Source organism: Prunus persica, chromosome G2, assembly GCF_000346465.2.
Source record: "Prunus persica cultivar Lovell chromosome G2, Prunus_persica_NCBIv2, whole genome shotgun sequence".
NCBI classification, from domain to species: Eukaryota; Viridiplantae; Streptophyta; class Magnoliopsida; order Rosales; family Rosaceae; genus Prunus; species Prunus persica.
Window position 1 is genome coordinate 25,112,147 of NC_034010.1, and position 23,969 is coordinate 25,136,115.

The following is a 23,969-nucleotide window of genomic DNA, read 5'->3' on the forward strand; positions in this document are numbered from 1 at the left end:
ATCGCTTTGGACACCCGATCTGCCCGCGCGTGTGGCAGCGCGTGGGCGAGGGTGGTGGAGTGACTCTGGGCAGTTTTGAGATCCTCGTGCTGTCACGAGTGCGTAGGATTTTGCGGATCTCAATTCGGACGTCGTTTGACTATCGAACGGATAATCGCATATTATGCGTTATCCGGGTTCGATAGGTTGGGACCGTCGGATGGTCCCAAATTTAATATATGTTAATCTAGGTATTTCTAGGATCGTGTAGGAATTCACGGATCGTGAATCGGAGCCCCAGATGTTCCGAATAATAATTTTAAGTTTATATTTTATATTAACCATCGGATCGTGCGATCGTGAGAAATCCGACCGTCCGATCTGAACCAAACTTGCAGGACAAGTGTCCTATACCTGGTAGAACCTATAGAGGCTTTCAGATCGAAAATTGGAGGTCGTGGGTTCTGCAGGTCCGGTTGACCAGGGTTAGAGTAGTTTGACCCTTGGTTGACCGTGAGTCTCCCGGAGTAATCTCACCCTTCCAGGGGGAATTATCGGGAGCTAGACTATTGTGGAGGGTTACACAATATTAGAATTAATTTATATGATTATAATTATGTATGGTTGTACAAGGGTACAACAGAGTCTAGAAGGTCAGTTTGGAGTGCTATACGCACTACTCTAGGTACCTCCTCGGACTTTGGATTCATTACAAGCACCACCAAGTGAAAGTTAGGTCCCACGTGGCGTAGGTTATCCGACGTTGGGACAGGCCCCATACGTGGCGTTGGTTGTACCGGCGTATGGGGAGCTATTGTGATATTGTGTTGAGGTCGCACGTGGCGTAGGTTATCCGGCGTGTCGACAGACCCCATACGTGGCGTTGGTTGTACCGGCGTATGGGGAGATTTATGATATGAATATTGAGGTCCCACGTGGCGTAGGTTATCCGGTGTTGGGACAGGCCCCATACGTGGCGTTGGTTGTACCGGCGTATGGGGAGATATTATGATAGTATGGCATGGTCGCACGTGGCGTAGGTTATCCGGCGTGTTGACAGGCCCCATACGTGGCGTTGGTTGTACCGGCGTATGGGGAGATTATATGAAATCCAGAGAAATGAAATAAGGTATCGCCCAAGTGGGGAATTGAGTTTTAGGGAAGAACTACGTGTGGCTTGATCCCTCAAGGAGGGTACGTAGGCAGCCTAAGGTTATTAGGTGCAGCCGCAGAATAAATAGTAGTCATATTTTGTAATTGAATTGTTTGGTAGTCGTTTGAGAATTATTGGAAGGCCGAAGGCCATTTATGTGAATTGCATGAAATTATATTGTGCATGCTGCCAGTTGGGAATAAAAAAATTGCGTTTTCATGCAGGTATAAATTTTGGGAAATGTCCAATTTATAGGGGAGACTCTGCCAAAATTTCGGTAGGAAGTCTCGGTTTTTAGTAAGTGGGCCTGGCATCGGGGTGATGTCAGGAATTCTGAAGGGTTCGTCTCGGGTTTTGAGAAAATTCGGGGCGGGTCCTTAAAATTTTGGTACAATCTTCATATATTTTGAGAATTCCCTAATTTGTGGGGGTTGAGTTTTTCCTTAACTATGTGGGTATTTGTTGGAATTTTGTGGGTATTTCAAATACAAAATTAATATCCATACTTATATTTTTTTAAAATTTAATTTTTCAGTTTTTGAGTGATTTGATTACCCTTTAAAACTGAAGTTATTTTGTACATTTATTATATAAGTTTTCATATCTCCTTTATTCAGATTTATTCTATTTTAATTAACGCTCAATGCTTATGTTATTTGCGTTTTGATAATTATTAATATTTTTATTTTAAAACGTGTGGACCAATTTGTGGAAGTTGAATTTTCCTAAATGGGAACTTTAATACTGTAATTTCATTTGTTACTAACATTAAGCAATTTTGCTGAAAAATATTATATTCATTTATGTAGGTTGTCCTTCTCTCTTTCCCATAATTTTTTGTGTGTTTTCAATTTCTTTATGCTCTCATGGGAAAGATTCATTTAGTGACATAATAATAATTTTTATATTTTATTGGCAAACATATTGTGTCTGTATGAAATTTGTTTCTTTATGCAAGTTTATTATGAGACTAATTTATCTTCAATTTGATACGAAAGTATTTGCAACTAATGATGATTTTGGCATAAAATTTTGGTAGAGACTTTTTATTGTGTTATAGGTTCATATTGAGAATCGACAAGATACAATTTCAATTTGGATATGTGATCATGATTTCAGCCATTTGGAGTGCACAAAAGGGAGTAAGGGTATCCTAAAATACTCGGTGTTTATAGTTAAATTTATTTAAGCATTGCACAGTTTGTTCATAGCTTCATCAGGTGCACTCAAAGTTTGAAAGACTAATGCAAACCTATATTTGAGTATCAATATTTGAGAGGTATTCAGATTATATGAATTTATATATAGTGGGATTTCCATTATATTTCAATATATACCAATGTGTATATAATTTCCAATTATACTTAGGTGAAATCTACTAATTATTTGTGTGCAAGATTGTGTAGGAAATATGTTAATAACATGCAGGTTTAAAGCGCGCTAAAATGGAGAACAAGGACATGACCTACATTATATATGCCTTGTGAAGGCTAGTCTTGATATGCATGCCTTGTGGAGGAGGCTATTAATGCAAAATGTCGATCTGGACCGTCTAATAATGAGCGATCCAACCGTCTGATCTGGACCAAACTTGCAGGACGTGCATCCTAAAACTTGTGGAACACATAGGAACTTTCGAATCGTAAAACTAAGGTCATGGGCCCGTAGGCCCGGTTGACCAAGTTTGGGTAGTTTGACCTCTTGGTTGACCGTGAGTATTCCGAGGTAGTTTCCCGCTTCGAGGAGTACTAGAACGACCTTATTAACAAGTCTCGACCGTTATTTGAGCTATGTTGACTATGTTGGGATTTTGATGGTGTTTTATATTATCGTATGAAAACTCTTCGATGTTATTTTGATAATTGAAATTATGGAATAGATGAGTATGGGTTAATTGATACGGTGAGTTATGAAAGTAAGTCGTGGGCTTGGCTGTGATTATTAGGAAGTGAGTGGACTTTGTTTCAAATGATAAATGGTTTGATAATGGAAAAATTATGCATAATGTTTTAATGGTGTATTGGATATGTTATATATTCAATTGTTGAATTGGATGTTTTTATAGAGCTTTTGTGTTATATTTTGGGTTTTTGCATATTTGAGTATCTTGAGTATGTATATATGGATTTTGAGAATTTCTACCTATGTTTGGCTATATGTGGGGTACTTGGGTTGTTGTTGTGAGGTTGTGGAAAGAAATGAGTTTAGAATGTTAGTTTGAAGTGCTATTAGCACTACCTTATGTACCTCACCGGATACGGATTATATGCTTGAGAGCTTATTGTCTACACTATGAATAGATATTTGGAACAATTGAATTAAGGAAGGAAATTCCATTTTAAAATATTGTTATAAGGGTTACGAACTCACCATCATACGAACTTTCCCTAGTTTATTATACACACACATGGCGTGTTTCGGGCATGTGGGCTTCCTTGGATATGGATTCTAGAATGGAAATGGATATTTTTGTTATTATGGAAGATACTTGAATATGTTAGAACTCGGACGCCCTTGACAGGGGTTCGTGGACCCTTAACAGGGTAGTCTGCGAGCGTAGGACTGGTCACAGGCGTACGAGTTTTGAGAATTCAGCTATACGTGCTGGTTGAAAGTTAGTTTCCCAGTTGGATGGCTCGTTCCCTAGCCACATGGTTGTTGAGGACTCCTCCATGTGGTCTAGATAAACGATCCCCAGTTGGATTTTTCCCCCAGTACATGATGTGCATCATCATATGTACCTTCCCTTCGATATTGATACTTGAAAACAGTGAAAATGGATACTTGGATACATGGGTATGTCGGAACCAGGGCATACCTTAACGGAGTGTTACTGTAGACCCCTGATTGGGTAATCTGTGCACGTAGGACTTTCACAAGCGTATGAGTCTTGAGGATTCGGTTATACGTGTTGGCTAAGAGTTAGTCCCCTGATTAGATGGCTTGTTCCCTAGTCATATGGTTGTTGAGGACTCCTCTATGTGGTCTAGTCAAACGATCCCTGGATTGGATTGTTTTCCCTATACCAACTCACCTCCAAAATGATTATGGATTTAAAAACTTGAGACAATGGGGAAAGAATGGGAGGAGGTTGGGCTAATGCCCTCCATGTTTTAGATTTTTTTATTATTATTATTTTTTTCCTACAATGGTATTTTGGTAATTTTGGCCCAAAATTCATAAACCCTACGTGCTCGTTGAGTCGACTACTATCGTCCAACCTAACAATCATAATGGTCTCACTTCAATGTCTTAAATGTCCTCTGAAAAATTTACAAAATGTTACATAAGGACATTTTTGTCCAACTTGAAATTAAACACACTTAATCCAATAGTCTCAATCCAAAATCACTTCATAAAATACTCATAATCATTCTTCAATATAATACTATTTTCAATGAAATACAAAAGTCCACCTTTAATTTTTCGGGGTATTACAGAGCAAGAGAGCTTCAAGCTTCTGCCATGGAAGCTTGAGTGAACCAGCTGCAACGAATGACGCCAAAAAAAAAAAGTTCAAGAAAAATGCATTTGTTTTGTTTTCAATAATATGGGTCTTTTTGAGTTTGTTTTGGGTTTGGATTTTTAAAAATGGGCTTACCAAACGAGTTTTTGGGGCTTTGAACTTAAAATCTGTCAAAAAATTTGACTCAAATCAAATACCAAACAAGGCCTAAAATTTTGAGCTAGGAAACAAAATTAAAAAATCCACTTGAAAGCAACAAAATTGTCACACTTATGCTTATGTAAAACTAGCATATCTATGCCACCAAAATGCTTTCAAGCTTTGATTCAATTTATTTAAAAATTGAATTAAAAGATAATTAAAGCATTTATATGCTTGCAGTTGATTTTATAGAGGAATTATGCTACTCTTACCACCTTATGTGGCAGATGAGGTGGACAACCAAATCAATTAAATTTATTTAATATTTTCTTTTCTTTTATGATTTATTAACACTTTTAAAAATAAAATAAAAACTATTAATTAAATTTTCTTTATTAAAATACACTTCATTAATTTAATTGATGTGACATATGATATGGACATGTCACATCATATGGTATAGAAATATGGGATAAAAATGTGGTAAGTGTAGAATTACTCTTTTATAAAGAGCTCCTAAAATGAGAATGCTACACTTGCCCCATTTTGAGAGGAGTCATGTTCTTTGTTGCTTGGGTTCGACATGCAATATCTGGCAATAGACGCAAAATTACAGTAATCCCACAAAAATAGTTAGGGCTGCACGATAAGCATTCCTACCAAATAGCAAGCGGAACTAATTTAAATACTGCTTAATTAGTTATGAGGAAAGAAAACTATGCTAACCTGGATATAGACATATGCAGGGGAGAAGACTGGTATGCTTGGCTCATGGCTTCACTGGGCCTTCTTCTTCTTCTTCTCTCTGTACTTAAACTGTCTGCTCCAATGTTTCGTCTATCATTTATTTCCTTCATATGCAGGGGAACATATCCCACTTGGTGTATTATTACACTAATGCACTCCCCACTATAAGCCCACTTGCCAATAACATAAGGTGAAATTGGTAATAACATATATCATTACTAAGCGATGGATCAAAGTCTTTTTGTTTTTTGGTAAAGAGAAGCAAAGTCAAGCGCAAGCAGAAAGACAATTAATGGCTCTAATTAGCTCACATGGCAAGCGAGATTGCCAGATCGAGATTAATCTTGTTATAAAAATAACCTAGAATATGTATGAATATTGAGCTGCACGTAAAGTAGATGAGACACAGCATTTAACGAGGTTCGGCTATGCCTACGTCCTCGGAGAGCAACAGCAGTAACTTTTTCACTATATAAAATAATAGGGCTACAACTTTAGAGTTTACAATATGTGAGGCTCACTGAATTTTCTCTCTCTTTCCTCTTCTATCTTTCCTCCTCTCTTTCCTCTTCTTTCCTCTTCTCTTTTTCCTTTCTTCTTTTCTCCGTTGGTCACACTCCCCTTTACAATTGGTATGCCTATTTATAGGCTAATGTTTAGGCAAAATACAGGGAAGGGTAGGTTCCTGGAAGATGCAAGGAAACTTCCTGAATTGATAAATACAGGGAAAGGGAAAGTTCCTGGAAGATGCAAGGAAACTTCCTCTGTGAGCTCCACCTTCAAACTTTTACAACACTCCCCCTTGGAGACCACAAATGATATGGAATATGCCTCGTTAAAAACCTTGCCAGTAAAAACCCAGTGGGACAAAAACTGGTCGAAGGGAAAAAGAGTACATAATCACGTGTAACACAAAATTCTGTGTATATTGACGCGCGTGCGACACTGCCTCGTTAAAATCTTGCCAGAAAAAACCCAGTGGGATAAAAACCTGGACGAAGGAAAAAGAGTACAGTGTGTAAGGGTCTGTATTGACAGCACGCTCCCCCTGATGCTTGGCAAAATATCTTTAAGCCATACTATTGATCATCTGTCTGAATATCATAGTTGACACTGCTGCTGTGAGTCAATAGTGTATGAAGGTCTTTATTAATACCATGCTCCCCCTGATGAATATCTCCTCCTGAAAACTTCATGACTAGCTTTTTCCAGTAAGCGACCATAGAGATTTCATGAGTCCACATATCTTAGAACACTTGGGCTATTTATAAGTTCACTAAAAAATATGCCCGTATATGGTGTTATGCTTAGATAGCATCAAATATACCTCACATCATCCCAAAATGATGGTGATGGAGTTGAGCCCTATCTGGAAAATATGATGTCCGGTCCAATATACTTCCGGAAAATCATTAAAGTGTCCAACGGATAATCCTCATAAAAATACTTCAATACTTTCTTAGTATAAGCAAGAATCTCGTTGGCATAATGCTCGATCTTTAAGTCGAGACAAATATTTCGTGAATTCTGCAGAAGCTTTAATGTGTTGCAATCACATTATAATCAATGTACTCACTGAGGTAATTTATGCACATTAATATTGAGTACAAATTTTGTGCTTCAAGCACATGTCCTTTAGGGACTTGCTTTATGCAATGTTAATCCTCTTAACGGATTTTGTTTAAAAGGGATTAAACTTTATGACACATTATATAGCTTTAACCCAGCTATTTATACATCTTTAGGGAATCGCTTCTGGCGATATGCTCCGTGCATTTAATAACCCTTAAAGATAATATGTTGGTCTCCGTAATTGTGTAATAAGGGGGGGCACAATTGAATCTGTAAATATGGAGAAAACCCAACATTCCTTGTTTCTGCCAGAAACAGTGTGTCATACAAAGTAGGTATATTCCCTTTTATTCCGAACACCCAAGTATAACTTTCAGTATTAACAAATTTTGGGGTTCGTACTGTGGGTTGTTCCTTCACGTTCATTCTTATCTATAATAGAATTACCTCATTCCATTTTGGCCAATGATATTGTCGACATTTAATAATTGAACGTGGTTCCAATCAACACAGCCCATTGATGATTTGAGTAGCTACTCCAAAATCAAAATTTTGTTATTCATCAATTTATGATCAAAAATTGTCATTCATCAATTCATAATCACACCATTCTCATGTGCATGCGCATGCATCAATTATAAGCATTTCTTTGCTTTTGGGTACCCAAGCCACTTCAGGGGGCTTTTATTATGTGAGAATGTGGATTATAACCTCCATCGGAGCGTTATTTAGTAGTAGGGCGTGGATAATCTCCATTTAGGGAGTTAGAACATTGAGAACCCATATATCTGTCATGCTGCAGGCATGCCACAGATTAATACATACATGTCAATTAATTTATGGGACTTTAACCCATATAATTTGCTACGCATTAGGCGTGCATAATATCAATATTGACATGTCAAAGGATTGTCCTTTCGAGACTTCAATCCACATCATTTGCTACGCAACAGGCGTGCATCATATTGATCACTGCTATACCCATATTTTGTTCTTATGGGACTTTAATCTGTGCAGTGTATTATCAATGTATCCAACTTGCAATCTGTAAAATTTGCGTTAATAATTCATGGATACATACAAGCCATTCTTTTGGAACGGACTTATCTCCCCATTTGGTTACCTTTCAAGATAAAATATCAAATAGGTATATAAGCATAAAATAACACAAGTATTGCTTACATCCTTAGGTGGGAGAAACTTTTCTCAAGTATCATTCTAGCTCGTATCGGCCCAGTAAATATAAAGTATCGCTTGATGATCTTGTTATATCCTGCAAGAGCAAAAATCACAATTCTTTTCTCTGTCAAAAACAAATAACTCTCAGAGTTAGGATCACTGCATGGATTCATTCTTCAGATGTTCATTCTAAAGAAATAAAATCTCTTATGAACAGAGAGTTATAAAAAGAAAGAAAAGATACAAAAATTGTGATATTGATTGCAAGGTAAGGTAAGCAATCAAGGAAGGAAGCTGGTGGGAGCAGACAACAAGCTCAGCAATCAAGGAAGGAAGCTGGTGCGAGCAAACAACAAGCTCTCATTTCTTCTAGTCTAGAAGAACTTCCGGAGATTAGAGCATAAGGTTGCCTTCACAGTTCCCTGATGTAGCGGAAACATGATCAGGGATAGTCTTGCTTCCTGAATGGATGATCAGAGATAGTCTTGCTTCTCGGGCATATTGAGTGCTTACTGATAAGAAAAACAAGTAGATATCGCATCACTAGGTATGGAGTAAACTGGATGTCTTCTGCAAAGAAAATTTCGTTAGTAACACATTTATACACAAATACAATGAATAGGTAGAACCGGTGAATTTCAAATTAACCATAGGAAAATTGCGAGATTCTCGGGATGCTTTTGAAAAAGTAGCTCCGTGAAATCCGTAAAGCAAGATCGGCTTTGAAAATAATACTTGAAAACGCCGAAAGTGCCGACAGGCATTATTAGAGGCCACGTGAAGTTTTGGACTCTGGGAAAGAAAAAGATAATATGGGGATTCGAGAAGATATTGGGGTCCTGAAAAACAGTAGCCATATTTTCGTCTATAGATATTGCCTTTGCAAAACTTGATTGGAGCAATTGCGTTTCAACTTAACTTCCTTCATTTTCTGAAACTTTAGTTTTCCTAAGGCTTTCTTCGAAACCTTCTTAAAAATGGCTTCCTCTTCTTCCTGCCCAAATTATTTCAATTTAAATGATGCTCCCACAACTACCAATGATGTCCAAGTTTGGCGTCCATCCTTTGTATCCCAAAATCGTCATCTCACAGTTAATGATTCTGTGATGATGAATGATGCTACTGCTGTCATAGTAGCTAGGAATTTCATTACTCCAATGGATGAAATGTTGTTGGCAGGGAGGTCTGAGGAAGAGGCTATTAATGACTCAATGGATTTTAGCATTCAGAGTGCTGCTTCTGTTTCTAACATGGCTGATCGTTTGCGTGCTAGAGCAAACGAGGTTGAGAAGCTGACAACTGAAAATTCGTCTCTTCAAAGAATGTTTCATGAATCTCAACAGGAGGTTGAGAAACTTAAAGGAGAGAATAATTCCTTGTTGAAACTGGTGAGTTCGTACTCTGTTGATACACTGAGAAGGCTAGACATGCTGCAGGTCTCCAATGAAAGAATTTTGGGAGACCACGAGAAGCTCATGGCCAAGCTTAAGAGGCGCCGTCCTCTTCCTTCAGAGGCTTCCAGAACATAATGTAATTTTATAGATTTTACAGGGGCTGCACCTTTATTGCAGGTGGAAAAAATCTATCTGTTGTATGTTCCTGTAATAATAATTGCGCACATTCTTAAACTTGCACCTGTGGTTTTTACGTCTTTTCAAAATGACGGTTTGGAACCTTGTGCCTTATAGGTTCAAATAACCACATTGTCTCTCCCAAATTGCATGGTAGCCTGGAACGTTTGGCATGGGCACAAACTCAGAATTTATTTGCCCTTTTCAAATGGACATGAAATGTGAATTGAGTAAAAGCCATGATAATATCGCAATATAGTAGTGAAGAGCATTAACTACTATATACCCACAACTTCAAGTTTAGGATCTCTCATATATTTGGATCCATGGGCTTCCGGCCCAGATATAACAAAATATGTGGGGAGCCTCAATTCATTATTTGAGGTTTATATTGATATTATCCATTTCGCGGTGTATTCTTAACAACTGGAATTCACAAAATATATTTCTTCCTTGAGGTGTCGATTATAACAAAATCGAACTTTAAATTCATCATCTTCTTATGCCAAAGAAATATGTGACATACCACAATTTGCAATAATACCTCAAGGGTTGTCCATTTAATTGTTGGAACTTCAGGTTCTCAACACTGTTAAATTTTGAACTTCAGGCCAAAGCCACATATTCTCATGGTATGGACATTTTTACAATTTTCTGTACATATTTCGGGACTTCAAGCCCTTACATAATTGTCCATATTTTGAGGAACTTCTAGCATCTCATTTAATTGCTCATCCATGAGTTTAAGGAACTGCAGGTTCCCTTTTGTATATAGTGACGGTTTACCCAAAATGGTTAATATTTATGCATACGTCACTATTCATGTGAATAGTACTATTCATCAAGTCATGAATACGTATCTATTCATCTGCCAGTACAGTTATCATCAATGTGTACGGCACCATGAACCAATACGGTACTGTTACATCATTAAGGAACTCTAGGTCCTTATTTACATGTCAGGGATCAAGGACCCTTAAGTCCGATCACATGTTTACAAATACAGTACCGGAGAGACTGCCAGCTCTCATATTAATATCATCATCAAGGATCTTCAAGTCCTGATGTAATTGTATGATGAGGATCAAGGAACTTCTGGTCCTGATCTGCATACTGGAAAAACTTATCATACAGCACAATTAATCCATAAAATAAATTGCTGATAAATAAATTACTAGTATGGACGATAAACCCGCACCACACTTTAAATAAATGTAAATGTGCGGTAAATTAAATTCATAAAGTTAAGGTGCTTGTATGGGCATTAATTCTGCTCCATACATTTAAATAAAAGTAAAGGCGTGGACGATAAACCCGCACCACCCTTTTAAATAAATATAAATGTGCGGTAAATTAAATTCATAAATTAAATTGCTTGCTGTATGGACGTTAATCCCGCACCATACTTTAAATAAAATTAAATGTGTGGTAAAGTAAATTGTGCTTGTATGGGCACTAATTCTGCTCCATACATTTAAATAAAAGCAAAGGCGTGGACGATAAACCCGCACCACCCTTTTAAATAAATACTGTTGTATGGGTAATAAACCTACACCATACAGTAAATAAAATAAATATGCGGTAAAATAAATTTGCGATAAAGTAAAGATGCATGTATGGGTAATAAACCTACACCATACAGTAAATAAATGTGGGGTTAAAACCACCACCGAATAAAATAAGAAAAAGTTAGTATTAGTAACGGTCTCCCACTGATAATATGTTTAGTATTACCAAGGGTCCATTTTTGTTAGTGGTTAGTAGTATAGATAATAGTGCAGCACAAAAATTATACCTGAGAGCTTCTCGTGCTGATAACGTGTTATAAAAATAACCTGGAATATGTATGAATATTGAGCTGCACGTAAAGTAGATGAGACACAGCATTTAACGAGGTTCGGCTATGCCTACGTCCTCGGAGAGCAGCAGCAGTAACTTTTTCACTATATAAAATAATAGGGCTACAACTTTAGAGTTTACAATATGTAAGGCTCACAGAATTTTCTCTCTCTTTCCTCTTCTATCTTTCCTCCTCTCTTTCCACTTCTTTCCTCTTCTCTTTTTCCTTACTTCTTTTCTCCGTTAGTCACACTCCCCTTTACAATTGGTATGCCTATTTATAGGCTAATGTTTAGGCAAAATACAGGGAAGGGAAGGTTCCTGGAAGATGCAAGGAAACTTCCTGAATTGATAAATACAGGGAAGGGAAAGTTCCTGGAAGATGCAAGGAAACTTCCTCTGTGGGCTCCACCTTCAAACTTTTACAACAAATCTTTATTTATGCCATATCCCATAAAAGATTTATTTTAAAACATGCGTGCGCAGCCAATTGCAGGCAAAAAAATTTTAAAGACTCGAATATTATTAGAGAAAGACTTGAGACAAGACTCTAATTATGATTAGAGAAAGACTTGAGACAGGACTTGTATAATAGAAAGACTTCAGAATATTATTAATCATACTTGGGGATAGAACTAGATCTATTATATTCCACGGTATATATGTTGGAATTACTGCACTTCCTTAATTATCTAGAATATCTCTATTTATCACACCAACTATACCTGTCCTTAATTAAGTTGGTAGAGTTCCTATGCAATGTCTTTTAGGTTCTCTGGGAAGAATTCTCTAGAATAGTTTGTTCTCTTTAACATGCCATTGAGCTTATCATTGTAAAAAATAAAAATAAAATAAAAAAACACACAAGCTAAGTGAATCAGAATTTTTTTTTTTTTAAAAGCTCTGCTGAAGTAACTCATATTTCCAGCACCCCATATTCCATCACAAAACCAACAACTCAAAATGGCTACATAAACTAATTCGATCAACTACGAAACTGCCTTTCATCGTTGCATCAAGAATTCTTATAAATAAATCACACAGATAATTGCTGGCAATGGGGTGAGTAGCTCAACTTCTTGTACGCCCTTGCTAGGTTTCTCAAATTTCTAATGTGGGACTCTTTACCTTCACATTCTCATACAACCCCACACGTATAGCAAATTTTCAAGCCTAACACGTGGACAACACATTTTGGGTGATGTGGAGCACATGTGGCCGTTGAGCTTTCACACGTGGGCAACCCACTCTGATACCATGAAGGAAGTTGAGGTTCCACCCCAAAACCAATTGGCAATGGGGCAATGGGGTGAGTAGCACAACTCCTTCTAAGCCCTTGCTAGGTATCTCAACTTTCCAATATATGACTCTTTACCTTCACATTCTCACACTATTACCCACAAAAATCCAAATTTGTAATCTTAAAAGAGATTAAAATTTTGAACAAATTAATTTCAACCAACGGTTAAAAAATAAGGTCTCATCTAAAGGCCTTAGTATGACATATTATACAAGCGAAGGCCCATCGGCTTATCCCTTTTCCTCTAATCACTAGGTACAAAATTGTGGTTGCTAAACCAATTTACAAAATGTAGGAAAATTGTTATCAAAACGACTAGAACTAGAAGTTTGGTTATATTGTCAACTGCAGTCGCGATCGTGAAGTTAACATAAAATAGAAAACTGCATGTTGCAGATGAGGTTTATTATTATTTCATTTTAAGGTCTTGGTCAAGTAGCAACCAGCAAATATATAATGTTTGGAATCTTTTTTTTTCTGTTTGCCTTTCATTTGTGTTTAGATGACTTGGTAGGATTCCTATAGGCTCAACTCAAGTATTGTTGACAAAAATCAAGTTGCCTTAATCGTCGGTACTCAATTTGCTTTATATAAACTTGGAAAGATTCTTTTTCATTTTATTTTGTCGGATATGTCAACTGAGTGCTAGCTAGCCATATAAATTTCTGCCACTCTCAATCTCAGCCTTCTCCAAATTCCCCCCTTTCTTGCTCCACCTTGTAGAAAGCCTCCTATAATTTCTGCATCCGGAGAAGTTGGAGTTATGGCCAACCCCGATGTAAGTTTTGTTGTGGAGAAGTCGGAAGAGAAAGCTGCACGGTTTGGTTTCTTTAACTTCAAACTATTTATTTGCATTTTTTGAACCCCCCCCCAAAAAAAAAAAAAAAAAAAAAAAAAAACCTATTTATGTGCTTTTTCCTTTTCCCTTTAAATAAATTCTGTATAAATATAAAAATAGGACTTGTATGTCTGCGTTGGCTGCTCAAAATTTTATACATGTTTGTTGTGTGTTGTCCAGTGATTCAGATTCAGACTCAGATTCAAAATCATACTCATGTTCAGACACTACAATTGGAGAATCTTCCATGGAAGAAAGGTCAAGAAAAAAAAGGCCAATGATGATGATAGTGAAAATTCTTGAGCTGTTTCACTGGATCCTTGCAAGGTGGAAGAAGATGTTTGTAACATCATGTGTGTTTGCTGTTTCACTGGATCCTTTGTTCCTCTACATTCCTATCATCGATCAGGATATGAACTGTCTGAGTTTGGACCAAAATCTGAAGATAACAGCTCTCGCATTAAGATCTGTCACAGATCTCTTTTATATTATGGACATCATTATTGAAATTTATACATCTGGGATCTGTTCAAGTTTAACCAATGGATTTCATCACAGCTCCAAATTACAATTCTTGGGGAACACTTTCTTGCCGAAAGTAGCTAAGACGATTTGGCAGTCATACATCTTAATTGATATTTTAGCTATCATTCCCCTTCCACAGGTTGAAGTCCTTTTTGGAGGAAACTTCTTCATCATCTCTTTACCTATAATACTATTTCTACTACATTTACTGCTTTAGTTAGCATTAGAGTTGTTTCAATATTTTCTCTCACGATAATTGGCTTAATTGTTGGCATTTAAATTGTATTGTTTTCAGGTACTGATTCTCACTTTCTTTTCAAAAATGAGGGCATCGAGATCCTTGGATACAAGGAAGTTCATTATGAACTTTTTTGTTCTGATGCAATATTTTCCACGGGTCATTCGCATATACCTATCGTGTAAGGCACCCAAAATGTCTCACAGGAGAGAGACTCCAGTATGGGTTAAAGGTGTACTGAATTTCTTTATGTACATCCTTGCTAGTCATGTAAGTTCATCTTGTCATGATGTATTTTAACTCTATAAAGTTACATATATATATATATATATTTACTTTCTTATCTTTCATGATTTTCTAATAAGTTCAATTTAATTAATTTGTTGGTCATTCAGGTACTTGGAGCCGTATGGTACTTTTTTGCTATTCAACAAATGACAGTTTGTTGGGCATATGCATGTCGAAATGAAAATGGGTGCGACTCTACTACTTTTGGTTGTCATGACCGTACATCCAAAAATGAATTATGCCCTGTAAGTTCACCAAATACAACACTCTTCGAATTTGGGATATTTCTTAGTCTCCTTCAGTCTGGTGTGCCCTCGTCAACAAATTTTCTACAGAAGTTCACAAACTGCTTTTGTTGGGGCCTACGAAATTTGAGGTTTGTACATTCTAAGTCCAAAACGATACAAACTCTTACCCTAATCAACTTTTAAAAAATTTACACATTTTTATCACATTAAATTGTTGCAGAGGCGAAAAGAACTAACGCTTTTGAACATAGGAAAATTGTTGTATATTTCTTACTTCACATTGAATTCGTAACTTCATACTTGCATCTTATATCGTGCTCCATTATTCATTGATGCAGTTCTCTTGGTTCTAACCTCCAGCCCAGTACCAACACTTGGGAAAACCTCTTTGTGGTTTTTATTTCTATAATTGGCTTGCTACTGTTTATATATCTCATTGGAAATCTGCAGGTTTGTACCCATTTAATTATAAATAAATAAAATTCTACATGCTTAAGCTCCTCATATTTTATATATATATATATATAAAAAATGACCAATGCTTAAGCTCCTCTTTGTGGTCGCGCCTAGATGCTTTAGTTTGTTCTTGATTGTAAATGAAATCTAATTGTAGAAACCTCATTCCAAGTTGATAACAGAGAGAAGAATGAACAATTGAATAAAAGAAGAAGATTTAGAGACACCTGAACTGATTAATCTCATCGTGAGACCAAATTATGTTGGCTGATATTTCATTACTTCTTCTCTAATGTGCTTAGTAAGTCAGCCAATCAATCAATGAAATGATTAACTCTCACTTGTTGTGGAATAGACATATTTGTCCTTGGACACTACAAGAATAGAGGCGCATAGACACAAGAGGAAAATTAAACGGAAGATGGAAGAGAAAGGTCAAGAGCTAGAATTATGGTTGCCTAAAAATGGCATCCCTGAGAAGTCACATAAGAATATAAAGTTGCAGATCATGGAAAAGGTAGAACAAGAATTTGAAGAAAACAGGGATGTTGATTTAGATAATTTCACCTCTACTCTTCCCTCAGACCTTGAAAACCAGATCAAAAGTTATATGCCGTTCACTAGGTTGAAAATGGTACGTTTGTCCAAACCCATGACTTCAGTTTGCTGCTATGATGTTAGGTTACTTATTTAATCATTCCTCTTAAATATTAATTCATTAATGGTAGGTGCGAGTCCTTCAAAACATGGATGAACAAGTGTTGAAAGCAATTTGTCAGCGTCTAAAGCCCATGAAGTATACTGAAGACAATCTCATTCTTCGAGAGGGTGAACCACTTAAAATGATGCTCTTCATTGTGGAAGGACATGTAGCCATTGAAAAGAAAGGTGGTTCTATTTTGAATCAAGGTGCCAGAGAATTATATGGAGAAAAGCTTCTAGCTTGGCCATTCTCGACATCTTTTCCAAAGAAGTTACCCACCGCAACAGAGTCTGCTAGGGCAATTGGTGATGTTGAAGCCCTTATTCTAATGGCCGACGACATGAAGGGTGTAGTCTTTAAATTCGGGGTGCATTTCATCAACAAGTATGGCAAACTCAAAGAAAAATTTGTTGAGGCAACACCAACATCTATTGGAGCAGCACCAGCACTCAGACTCTTTACTGAAAAAGAACTTAAGAAGGCCACACAAAATTACAATGCAAGTGCAAGGATTGGTGAAGGAGGTTATGGAATAGTTTACAAAGGAATACTGCCAGATAAAACAGTTGTTGCCATAAAGAAGTCCAAAATGCATGCCCCAGCCATGAGCGTTAACTCCGTTAATGAGGCGTTTATTCTTTCTCAGATCCACCACAGAAACATCGTGCGGCTTTTAGGTTGTTGTTTAGAGGCAAAAACGAATTTAATGGTTTATGAGTTCATCGACAACGGGACTCTGTCTGAGCACATTCACAACGATAGCAAAGGAGTGAAACTCTCATTTGAATTACGACTGAAGATAGCAGCAGATACTGCAGAAGCACTATCATACGTGCACTCCGTGTCAATCATACACCGAGATGTGAAGACATCAAATTTACTATTGGATCAAAATTACACAATAAAGGTTTCAGACTTTGGAGGTTCACTATTGGTTGATGAAGATCAAGATTCCTTGTCAACTTTAGTGCAAGGGACACTCGGATACTTAGATCCTGAATATCTTACGTCAAACACGCTAACAGAAAAGAGCGATGTCTACAGCTTTGGAGTTGTCCTATTGGAGCTACTAACGAGTCGAAGGGCACTTTCTCCTGAAAGGCCTCAGGAAGAGAGAAACCTAGCAAGCTTCTTTCTTCGTTTAGCGGAACAAGGACACTTAGATCAAATTCTTGATGGTGAAATAATCAACGGGGAAAATTATGTGACGGCCGAAAAAGTAAGCTATCTAGCAAGAAGATGTTTGGCGTTGACAGGGGAGGAAAGGCCGCCTATGAAAGAAGTAGTCATGGAGCTCGAGTGGTTAATTATGGAAACACGTCAAGCAGAAAAGGCTAATTTCTCTCCATCTTCCGAAGAGACTAATAATTGGTTTCTTCAGTCACCTTCAAACTCTTATGTTGTGGATGTTAGAGATGAAGGTGATGATGTTGGTTCTAGTGATATTGTAAAGGATGTGGATGTTAGATGAAAGTGATGATGCTGGTTCTAGTTGTATTATAATCATCAGTAGAGAGGGTGACAAACAGCATGTAAAACCAAATCCAAATGATTGAGCCTTATGGTGGTGGATGATAGTTGGTCTTTGGCTTGTTCCTAGTTATGTTTTGATGAATTTTTGTTGGCTTGAGTTTGAGTGGGTGCTTGTAAATAAAACTTAAAAGTAGAGTTTTTCAAAACCGTTTAGAAAACGATGTTGAAAATGACATGCATTCAAAACCGACATAGCTATATATATGTATAAATATAGTTTAGTCCAAACCATAGGGAAATCCGTAATCTCATAAAGATACTTTATCACTCATCTCATTCAAAACCTCTCCCTATGATACCCAAACTACTCTCTTGAAACACGTGCCCATTGGCACGGCGAGCGAGAAAGTATCCTTACCGATAAAGAAGAATGAATGAGTAAGTATATATATATAATTGTTTGACTATACCACATGAAATAATCCTCAATTGACCATGTGGCTAGGGAACGAGTCGTCCAACCTGGGGACTGGGCCTACTAGCACACATAGCAGAATCCTCAATACTCCTACACCTATGACAAGTTCTACACTCGCAGACTAACCCCGCTAAAGGTCTATGAAACACCCCATCAAGAGTGCCTGGGTTCCAACATATCCAAGTATCACACAATTCCAAGTATCCAATTCCAGTATTCCAAATCCAAGGAGGTACAAAGGGTAGTGTTTATAGCTCTCAACACTGACATAAACCACAACCCAACTCATATTCCATAATTTCATTATCAACAAACCCATGTACCCCACATATAACCAAGCATAGATAGAAATCCTCGAAAATAATATATATCAACTCAAGATGACCATAATATGCCAAAACCCAAATGTATTTCAAATATTTATAAAAATATAATGTTTCAACAATTTATTATATAATGAACTCAATAAGCGAATAAATCATTATGCATAACTTTCCTTCATAAAATAATGCTTATTATTGAAAACAAAGTCTGCTCACAGATAGTTCCACGCTACTTGACCCTGAAAGGGTCCCACCTGCTACATGCAGTGGGTCGGAGTTCCTATTTTAGAATTCGAGGAATGGATTAAAATAAAGCGCTTTGAACGAGAACTTTAAAATGAATTCCTAATTTCCAAGGATTCAATGTGTGTGAACGACTGACAGGACCCGCCCCGAATTTCTGGAAACCTAAGACGAATCCTGTGAAAATTCCGACATCACCTTGATGCCAGGCCCACTTACTAAAGACCGAGACTTTCTACCAAAATTTTGGCAGAGCCTCCCTTGTAATTTGAACAATCCCAAAAATTTAAACATGCATAAAACACATTTAATATCCCAACAGGCAGCACGCACAATATAATTTCATGCAAATTCACAAACTGGGCCTTCGACCCTCACATAAACCAAAGCGAAACCAAACTACCAACAAAACCCTTAAGCCAAATATTGCCTTAAGCAAGGCAAATAATAAACTCAAATAATAATTATGAATGTCAAACGCAACTTACATCATCTAACTTTCCCAATTCCAACATACGAGGTTTTAACCTCCTAACACAATCACATCTCGTTCTCACCCAAATTTCAGGACCAACGACAAGGTCGGCACCACACTCAATAAAAGTTTAATCCTATGCTGCACCTAGGCACTACACTAGGTTGCCTACGTACCCTTACTGAGGAATCACGCCACACGTAGTTCTTTCCAATACAGTACCACAATCCTTCATTCATCTCCCTAATAATCACATAATCTCCTCATGCGCCAGAAAATTCAACGCCACGTATGGAGCCTATCTCACACGCCGGAAGAATCCCACTACACGTGTGAGACCTAATAATTACAAAATCTCCCCATACTCCGGAACATCCAAAGCCACATATGGGGTCTGTCAACACACCGGAAAATCCTACGCCACGTGTGACCTAACTATCACAATATCTCCCCATATGCCGGAAAATCTAACGCCACGTATGGGGTTTGTCCTCACACCGAAAAATCCTACGTAACGTGGGACCTAACAATCGCGTAATCTCCCCATATGCCGGAACATCCAAAGCCAAGTATAGGGTCTGTCAACACGCCGGAAAATCCTACGCCACGTGCGACCTAACTATCACAATATCTCCTCATACGCCAAAAAATCCAACGCCACGTATGGGGTCTGTCCTCAATTTGGAAAATCCTACGCCACGTGGGACCTGACAATCACGTAATCTCCCCATATGCCAGAGCATCCAAAGCCACATATGGGGTCTGTCAACATACCGGAAAACCTACGCCACGTGTAAGCTAACCATCACAATATCTCCTCATAAGCCGGAAAATCCAACGCCACGTATGGGGTCTGTCCTCACTCCGGAAAATCCTACGCCACGTGGGACCTAACAATCACGTAATCTCCCCATACGCCTAAACATCCAAAGCCACGTATGGGGTCTGTCAAAATGCCGAAAAATTCTACTCCACGTGTGACCTAACCATCACAATTTCTCCTCATACGCCGGAAAATCCAACGCCATGTATAGGGTCTATCCTCACGCCGGAAAATCCTACGCCACGTGGGACCTAACTATCACAAGATCGTACTTACATAGTGTAATCAAACATCTTTATAATATATATATATATATATAATAATTTTCAATATTGCATAAACCTCAACCACAATATAGCATCCGATAACCCCTAATTTAAAATAATAAATTAATATCCTAATCCCACATAATCAACTTAACTCAACAACGTTCAAGACCTATCACTAGGGTTATTATAATCCTCCTAGGAAGGTAAAACTACATCGGGAGACTCACGGTCAACCAAGGGTCAAACTACCCAAATTTGATCAAACGGGCCCACGGCCTCTAAATTCTGATCTGGGAGTTCCTATAGGTTCTACAAGTTTTAGAATACATGTCCCGCAAGTTTGGTCCCAATCGAACGGTTGGATCACTTGTGATCGCACAATCAGACAGTTACTGTAAAACATAAACTTTAAGTTGTTAAATCGGAACATCTGGGGCTCCGATTCACGATCCAAGAATTCCTACACAATCCTAGGAAAGCCTAGATCACCATATACTAAATTCAAGGCTATTCAACGATTCAAACCTATCGAACTCGAATAACGCACAATAGGCGAAATCCGATCGACGATCAAATGATAACCAAATTGGAATCAGAGTACACCTACGCACTCGTGACATCAAGGGGATCACATCGGGACAAAATGCTATTTTTCTATAGTGCCCACTCGCGGGCAGCGCGTGGGTGCCCAATGCGATAGTTCTTCGCCGAAAAATCTCAAAATTAGACGCCAAGCTTCCTATTCTAGGTGCAAAACCTCATTTGGAGACACTTTTGTTCTTGAATCTACCTAAAAAAGTTACCAAAAGTGGCTGGAATCGCGATCCCTAAACTGACTGAAATCCAATTCGAAAATCAAGCTACCTACGCCTAAAATTGATGCAATCATACCTAACCATCAGCTAGATTATGAAGAATGGATGAATTTCCATACCCTGATCGCCAAAAATGGCGGCCGGAGGAGAGAAATCGGAGCCAGCGAAGTTCGAGACTAAGCCAGTCCTTTTGGCACCGTTCCCATCCGCAGCAGTGGCCGGTAGCCGGAGTTTTGAAGAGAGAGAGAGAGAGAGAGAGAGAGAGAGAGAGAGAGAGAAATCATATTTTATCAAACCCCTTTCGCCAAAATTATGGTTATGCCATTTAGGGTATTTTGATCGTATCTCTCTAGTTACAACTCCGATTCGAACCCACCATGTGTCTATGAACTCATCTCGCCGTGCTCTAGGCAACGGTACAGTCGAAAGTCCCAAATTTTCTCCCGGTCAAAAAGTCAACTTTAAACCTAATAAAATATTCTATGGGCAAAATGGTCTTTTATCATGTTTAATTAATAATTAAATATTTATTTAGGACCGAGTCATTACAAAGATGAATGAGAAGTTCTTAAGGTCAAACTACGTGTTCTGGATGGTGGAATAGTCTCAGAAGACGCTCATTCAACCAAGTGGTCAAACTTTCCAAATTTGGTCAATAGGCCCTCAGGGACCACGACCTCCGATTTTCGATCCAAAAGTTTCTATGGGTACAACAAGGTTTATTAAACATGTGTTACAAGTTTGGTCCGAATCGAAAGGTCGAATAGCTTGCGATCGCTCAATCAGATGGTTACCGTTTAAAGGAAACTTTAAGTCCTTGAATCGGGGCATCCGGGACTCCGATTCACGATCCGCGAATTCCTACATGATCCTAGAGGTGCCTAAATCAACATATTTGGAAATGGAGTCAATCCAACAATCTGAACATATCGAACCCGAATAACGCCTAATATGCGTAAATCCGATCGACAGTCAAACGATAGTCAAATTCAAATCTGAACATATTGTCGTGCTTGGGACTACATGGGGATCATTCTAGATTAAAAACCCAACCTTGACATTCTGCCGACGTGCCTAAATCACCGACAGTGTCTAGAGAAATTTTTCAGCGATCCGAAAACTCCAAACCGCTGGCCAATAATCATACCAACAGATCAAACACATCAAGGGGGTAACTTTATACCGTTGCACAAAGATCAATTCAGTCGTTAAAGCCATCAAACGAACGGTTTTCTCTTTGAAAAAACTAGAAAGTTTTGGCTTCGGATTCAACGATTTTCACTTGGAATTGGGGCGGGTCTTTAAGGAAAATTACATAGGAGAGGTAGGGGAGTGTTTTGGAACCCAATTGGTGGCTGGTGGTAGCCGAAAAAACTGCCACAAGTCAAGGCTTCGAAACAGCCGATTTTTAGACTTTGTTTCGATCGATTTTCTGGTTTAATCCCTTGGAATCAAAGCTGGAAATTGGCATGGATGTGAAGATGAAAGAGAGATGAAGAGTTTGCAAGTGGTGGCACCAATTTTGGTGGCCGGACGACGGAGATATCTCTATCTGAAAACCGGATGTTCGTAGAGAACGAGAGAGAGGCTGAAATTGGGGCGAGAGAGAGAGACAGAGAGACAGAGAGAGAGAGAGAGAGAGAGAGAGAGAAAGGGATCTTATTGGCCTTTTAAAAACAGACTTTGAGAGAGAGAAATGGATCTTATTAGCCTTTTAAAAACAGACTTTGAAATATTTACGATTGTGCCACTATACTTTCATTGATTGTAACTTCTTCGTTACAATCCCAATTTGAGCCCACTATGTGTCTACGAACTCGTATCGACGCAATCTAGGTCATGGTGCCATTGAATTTCCCAAAATCCTACTGGATTAAAAATTAACCAAAATAACCCTACCCCCCAGACAAAATTATAAATTATAAATTAAATAATTTAAATATGCAATAAAAATAGAGTCGGGGTGTCACATAACTATAGTCTTTATTAAAATTTCGGCCCTTTTACTCTCTACTCAATAATTTATTTAAGGTCAAGAGCTTTTACTTTTGGCCTCTTAACTTTTAGTATTATATTAATCCTGTTTAATTTGAAATAACACTTGAGAAACAAACCAATGTCTTGTACACGTTGGGAGTGTGGCTGAGAGACAATCGTGAAGAAGTTCACAAATACCCTAGCTCTACATGTCAATCAAACTGCTAATTTATGGCTATATTTATTATTCACTAATTGGATCAACTACGAACTTGTCTTTCACCATTGCATTAGAAATTCTTATAAATAAATCACACACAAAGTTTATGGATCGGAATAATAAATTATCAATTACCCACACAAATCCAAATTCGTAATCTTAAGAGAGATTAAAATTTTGAGCTAGAATACAAACTATTAAAAGGGTTCCACTTGAAAGCAAGAAAATTGTCACACTAATGTTTATGTAAAACCAGCATTTATATATATATATATATATATGCCATCAAACTGCTTTCAAGCTGATTCATTGGCACTGCCTCTTGGAGAACCATGGTTAGAGCAACCACAGCGGTCGCATGTGAAAGAGTGTATATCCGACTACACCCATCTTGCCGGAATCAGCTTCAAAAATCGTATGTAAATGGTTGTGAATTTGCAACCAAATAAATTAATAAAGCTACGCATTCTCGTGAGACCCACTTGGGTTTGATGGGCTGCAACCAAGTCCATACATTTAAGACACACTGTGATTGAGCTTCCAGCTTTAGAGCCTAAAACACGTCCACTGGGGATGGTTGGCTGGTGGCTTCAGACGCTGCAAGAGTAGAGACACGCAAACACAAGAAAT

General features: G+C 37.9%; 1 protein-coding gene across 1 annotated transcript; it reads left to right on the forward strand.

Annotated features, from left to right (window-relative positions):
• LOC18786656 (cyclic nucleotide-gated ion channel 1) lies at positions 13,499-17,903 on the forward strand. Its single transcript, XM_020556469.1, has 7 exons — positions 13,499-13,766; positions 13,966-14,449; positions 14,606-14,818; positions 14,944-15,212; positions 15,423-15,534; positions 15,896-16,174; positions 16,269-17,903. Exons 1-7 carry the CDS (start codon positions 13,711-13,713, stop codon positions 17,712-17,714), a joined length of 2,859 nt encoding a protein of 952 aa, XP_020412058.1. The 5' UTR covers positions 13,499-13,710; the 3' UTR covers positions 17,715-17,903.